The sequence below is a fragment of the Phytophthora parasitica genome, assembly GCF_000247585.1.
Source record: "Phytophthora parasitica INRA-310 unplaced genomic scaffold supercont2.15, whole genome shotgun sequence".
NCBI classification, from domain to species: domain Eukaryota; phylum Oomycota; class Peronosporomycetes; order Peronosporales; family Peronosporaceae; genus Phytophthora; species Phytophthora nicotianae.
Window position 1 is genome coordinate 264671 of NW_008649001.1, and position 1783 is coordinate 266453.

General features: G+C 51.0%; 2 protein-coding genes across 2 annotated transcripts; one reads left to right on the forward strand and one right to left on the reverse strand.

The window, feature by feature from the left end:
* Positions 1 to 678: 678 nt before the first annotated feature.
* PPTG_22312 (hypothetical protein) lies at positions 679 to 1119 on the forward strand (the record flags this gene model as incomplete). Its single annotated transcript, XM_008903348.1, has 1 exon — positions 679 to 1119. The coding sequence occupies one exon, from the start codon at positions 679 to 681 to the stop codon at positions 1117 to 1119; it is 441 nt and encodes a 146-aa protein (XP_008901596.1).
* Positions 1120 to 1229: 110 nt separating this feature from the next.
* On the reverse strand, positions 1230 to 1775 carry PPTG_08071 (hypothetical protein; the record flags this gene model as incomplete). Its single annotated transcript, XM_008902978.1, has 1 exon — positions 1230 to 1775. The coding sequence occupies one exon, from the start codon at positions 1773 to 1775 to the stop codon at positions 1230 to 1232; it is 546 nt and encodes a 181-aa protein (XP_008901226.1).
* Between the last annotated feature and the right edge of the window lie 8 nt (positions 1776 to 1783).

The following is a 1783-nucleotide window of genomic DNA, read 5'->3' on the forward strand; positions in this document are numbered from 1 at the left end:
CCAACCGGAAGGCGGTTAGTTGTCCGTGATAACTTCTATACCCGCCATGTTCTTGCTCGCGCCATTCAAATTATGATTGATGGGGAAATACGGATGTTAGGCACTGTTCGCCTCAATCTTGTCGATGCCTGGAATAAACCGAGTCTTCGAGAAGCAATCAAACGTGTCCAAGATGCTTATCGTGGTGTTTGGGAGCTGGTTGCAGCTATCGAACCGGTGCCAAATTGGAGAGAGCTCCAGGAAGAACACGGAAAGTCACAAAAAAACTAGGAAGAATAAACGGGCTGCGTTCAAAATGCCGCTTCAGTTTGCTCCATGCGCCGGTTACGTTGTCTTCAAAGACATGAAAGTGGTCATATTCTACACGAATGACTCGGCTGATACGCCAACGTTACGATTTCAGGGTCCCGACAATGAAGAAGCTATTCGCGTTCTGCATGGGCTAGAACCTTTGAACCGATGGATTGGAAATGAAATGATGCACAGGAGTGTTCTAAAAGTACCCTCAGGTATCGTGGCATACAAAATATATATGAACAGTGTGGACCGTGTGGACCAAAAGTTGAGCACCAACAGATCGCAACGAAAGGAAAAGCGGCTGTCCATGACAATGTTTACGTGCGCACTAGACTTATGCGTCTTGAATGCCTACGGGCTGTTCTGCTGCCTTGAATGACGATGCGCGAGTTCAAGCGCAGGGTAGTGGAGGAGTTGACCTCTCGAGAGCGATCTCGACGTGAAAAGAAGAGGTCCGGTGAAATACCTGCTGCAGTATCGTCGCCCCGGGTCATTGTCAATGTTACATCGGATCACCACATCACAACCAACAAGAGAGGGCGCGATCTAGAATGTCGCCTATGTCGGGAACTTGGTTTGCAAGTAAAGGTGCGCTATGGGTGCACCGGTTGCAAGGAGGGGTTTCACGTTGATTTCTTTACGGCATATTACGCCAGGGATGCACTAAACAAGGACGACCCAGACATGCTCAAAGTCCAGGAAACACTCGCTGAAAAATCTATCGGGCAACCAGTTCACAAGACCCGGGTGCGATCGAACAACTCCATCACACCGCTGCCCGAACTCAAGCTCCACTGCCACAGGCGCTCGGGCAGTGCGTGAGCCAACTGAAGCTGTAGGCATCTGAAGAGTAGTCCTGAATTGAATAAAATGCCGGTGTCCATTGTTTGATGATAATCTTTTTTTCCACCTCACGGAATTCTCACCTCACATTACGTGAACGTACGGCCAGCCTCCTCAGCAGCAAATACAGTCTCTCTACAGAGCTGTCGCCCCGTCCGACGCTGCATGTGGTGTACGTCCATGCCGAAATACTCGCAGATGTAGCGCGTAGTCGAGAGCTTGCCGAGAGACTCCACCAACCGTGTGAGCACCACCGACTCCAGGTCACGAATGCTGCGCAGCGTCATCAGGTCCAGAAGCACGTCTGTACAAAGCACTTGATACTGCGCTTGTCCTAGCTCACCAGCAGGCGAATGACGGCCTCCATGCCTCCACGACTCGTAGTCACTGTAGCCCAACACCACCGGATGTGCCGCCCATGCTTGAAATACTTCCAAAAAATCAGCACGTAGCGGTTGATAGCGCTTGCTACTGTGGACGACGCGAAGATAATCTTGAGATGACGGATAGCAATCATGCGGATCGTGACAGAGCTGGCGGCGCGCACAAGACCCAACAAGGCAGACATCATGTTGTCTTGCCAAACCGTCGCAGTTGTGAGCACGTTCTCGTCGATGAGAGCTTCGTATACCCATCTAGCGTC